Source organism: Cicer arietinum, chromosome 4, assembly GCF_000331145.2.
Source record: "Cicer arietinum cultivar CDC Frontier isolate Library 1 chromosome 4, Cicar.CDCFrontier_v2.0, whole genome shotgun sequence".
Taxonomy (NCBI): Eukaryota; Viridiplantae; Streptophyta; class Magnoliopsida; order Fabales; family Fabaceae; genus Cicer; species Cicer arietinum.
The window spans coordinates 19,566,116-19,569,388 of record NC_021163.2 but is presented as its reverse complement, the minus strand read 5'-3'; the positions used below and the strand labels follow the sequence as shown (position 1 = coordinate 19,569,388).

General features: G+C 38.5%; 1 protein-coding gene across 1 annotated transcript in view; it reads right to left on the bottom strand.

Moving 5' to 3' along the window:
* Positions 1 to 983: 983 nt before the first annotated feature.
* LOC101488866 (pentatricopeptide repeat-containing protein At3g09650, chloroplastic) overlaps positions 984 to 3,273 on the bottom strand; it is a 3,698-nt gene continuing 1,408 nt past the window's right edge. Inside the window, exon 2 of the mRNA XM_073367278.1 lies at positions 984 to 3,227. Within this exon, the coding sequence (XP_073223379.1) occupies positions 1,288 to 3,227 (1,940 nt within the window). The 3' untranslated portion in view covers positions 984 to 1,287. The remainder of the gene's footprint in view (positions 3,228 to 3,273) is intronic.

The following is a 3,273-nucleotide window of genomic DNA, read 5'->3' as shown; positions in this document are numbered from 1 at the left end:
GGGGAAAATACGCACCCGCCTCCGTTTCATAGCGGGTGTAAAATTTAAGCATCCATCCCCGCCCGCAACGGGTCTCGGGTTTCCCCGTCCGCACCCGCACCCACTCAAATATATAAAATTATAAATTTAAAAATTATATTTATTATAATAAAATAATTATTATTAAATAATAATAAAATTAAAAATATTTTATATAAAGATAAAATTATAATTTTTAATATTTTAAATATATTAAATAAGTATTTGTATATAAAATTAAAAAATTACAATAATAATACTTGCAGGGCAGGTTCGAGTGCGGGGGCGGGGTGGATATCACTACCCCCAAACCCGCCCCCGCCCCCGAATTTTAATGTCGGGGAAAATCCGCATCCGCACCCAATTAAAGCGGGTTTTCCCCACCCAAATCAAACGGGTTTGGGTGGGTACCCGCAAGTGCGGATTTTATTGCCATCCCTAGTTTTAACATTTTTTTCTCAAAGAAGTGCTAACATATTAGCATTCTAACATTTGCCATTTTAAAAAATACAACAAAGACGACATAATCAACTTACTACACTTAATAAATTATCTTCATTGGTCATACCAAACATTATTTAAGAGATTTTTTCTAAAGAGTATCAACTATCATGACATAAAGAGAAGTGAGAAATTGCATATTTGAACCGTTGCCCAAATTTAACAAATTTATAAATTTTATTTATGAGACATTTAAGAGAATATTTATTATTATGTAATTTTTGTATTAGTATTGCACTCGTATTAGTATTTTTGTGTTATTTATAAATTGTAATTTTTTTTAATATATAAGTATTAGTCTCTTAAAAAAATTTAAGACTACTAATTTTATGACAATATAAAGAAAAAAGAAACAATACTTTAACCAAAAGTAACTATATGACAAAACAATTGTGAAGTCGACAATTTCAAAGCCAAAGCTTTCTTTCATGAAAAAGAAAATTACGACGGGAAACTCAATAATGTGACAATAGCAAAGGCTACTTTCATTTTTATGCAAGTTTGATCGCCCTTGCTATTCCAAAATTTTATACAAGTAATCCAAAAAAGACCATTTTCAAATAAAAATAGCCACTTTTGTTTTATTTAAAGTTACATTGATTTCTACTTTCTAGTATATATACTTTTGCTCTTTTGTAATCCGGTAGAGTTGGCAAAATCACAATATACCACTACAACAAAATCACAATAGACCACTACAATTTTGGCTTAAACTACATTTCCAAGCTTCACCAAAATCACAAACTCACCGCTAATCCAAAGATACACTTAAAAAGAGGTAGTGTCATATCCATCAAGAGGTTCTAACCTCCACTCACTTCCATAATAAGAATTAGGCAAACCTAACCAAAACTTAAAAGCCTCAGCTGCCCTTTTCCTTTCCACTCTTCTATCTTGCCTAGCCTTTGAAGCATGTTTACTAGTAAACATTCTTGAATGCATTTCCACATATATTCTAGTATACTTGGTCTTATTAGGAGGTATACCATTTTCTTCCATGCAAGCCGCAATCTCCAATGCCTTTCTAAAGAAAGCAGCCCTCACACATATATCGGCAAGAGTATCCAAAAGCCCTTCATCAGGTTTCAAAGGTGGAGGAACAACAGAAGAAGAATCAGATTTCCCTCCTTCCTTTCCAACCTCACACCTCTCCTTCACTTCATTCCAGAGTATAAGTGCTTCTCCAGGTTTTCTTGCCAATGCAATTCCATTGGCAAGACTTCCATAAGTGCTTACGTCAGGGTGAAATCCATTTTCTTTCATCTTTTGAATCACTTTCTTTGCCTCTTCCACTAACCCCAATCTACTATATCCTTCAACCAACATATTCCAAGCAATTAAATCCACCCTCACTCTAGGATCATTCATCATTTCATCAAAGACCCTTTGTGCCAACTTTGGTTGACCAGACAGTGCAAAAGCTTTCATCAAAGTAGTGTAACTAATCTTTGTGGGAGCTATCCCTCTAACCCTCATCTCATTAAAAAAGGAAAGAGCACCAGCACTGTCATCAACCAATATACAACCATCGATAAGTATATTATACGACACCACGTCAGGCTGAATCCCGATATCCTCAGTCATGTCCTTAAGCAACTCTCTAGCCTTGTCCATCTGCAGCTGTCTACAGTAACCCTTGAGGAGAATATTGTAGGTTATCCGGTTCGCAGGCACTCCGATTCTCGTCATTTCAGCAAGAACTTGGCGTGCCCGGTCCATGAAACCAGCCTTCACAAGTGCTGAAACCACAGTGGTATAGGAAACATGGTCAGGGTGACTAGCACTATCATCCTGACAACGCATTGCCTCAAGCATTCTTACAGTATCAGAAACACGCCCCGCCTTCATATAACCTTTCATTAAAGTGGTGTAAATTCTAGTGTTAGGAGTATATGCTTTTGGCAACAAAGGTGGATCATTCCCATTGGCATCGTTGCCACTTTTATCCATCATCAAATTTGGAAGCAACTTATGAAAAACGGGATCAACATCATCATAATAATTTTCAACAGAATAGTAAGAATTTGACTCTCTCATTATCCTACAAAGATCTCTCCTTTTTTCCCTCATTGCCTGAACAATTTTCTCAGCAGTTTCCAAATCATTAAAATCAACATAAGCAGCAACAAGGGAATGCAAAGTGGTCATACACAAAGGAATATTCAACTGAAGAATCCTCTCCAAAACAAACACAAGCAAATCTTTTCTATCATTTCCAACACAAAGCTTCATAACAATGTTATAACTCAAAGAATCAGGCACAACACCAAACTGCGGCATTTCATCAAACACCTGCAAGAACATCTTACCATTACCCAAATTAGCACATGCATTAAGCGCGGCGTTGAATGCCACCGTGTCAGGTCGCGACTCCGCCGCCATATCCAGCTCCGGGAGCTTCCTAAGGCGGCGCGTGACTGCATGGAAGAGACGTATAGCCTCAATCGGACCTGAAGAATCATCATCGGAGGCGAGTCGACTTACAACGGCGCTCCATGCTTTGACATGAGGGAGGTAACCGGAACGGAGCATGGATTTAACAACGGAGGAAGCGTACAGAGTGTGGCCAGATTTGGCGGCGGCGACGGCAAGGAGGCCGAGAGAATTGGAGTCGAGACGGTGGAGTTGGGATTCATTACGGAGGCGCGTGAGGATGGATTGTGCGCGCGTGAGGGAAGAAGGAGTGTTATGGTAAGAAAGTTGAGAAACTAAACGGCTTAGGCAAGTGGGGTTAGGGAGGTGTGTGGAAAGAGT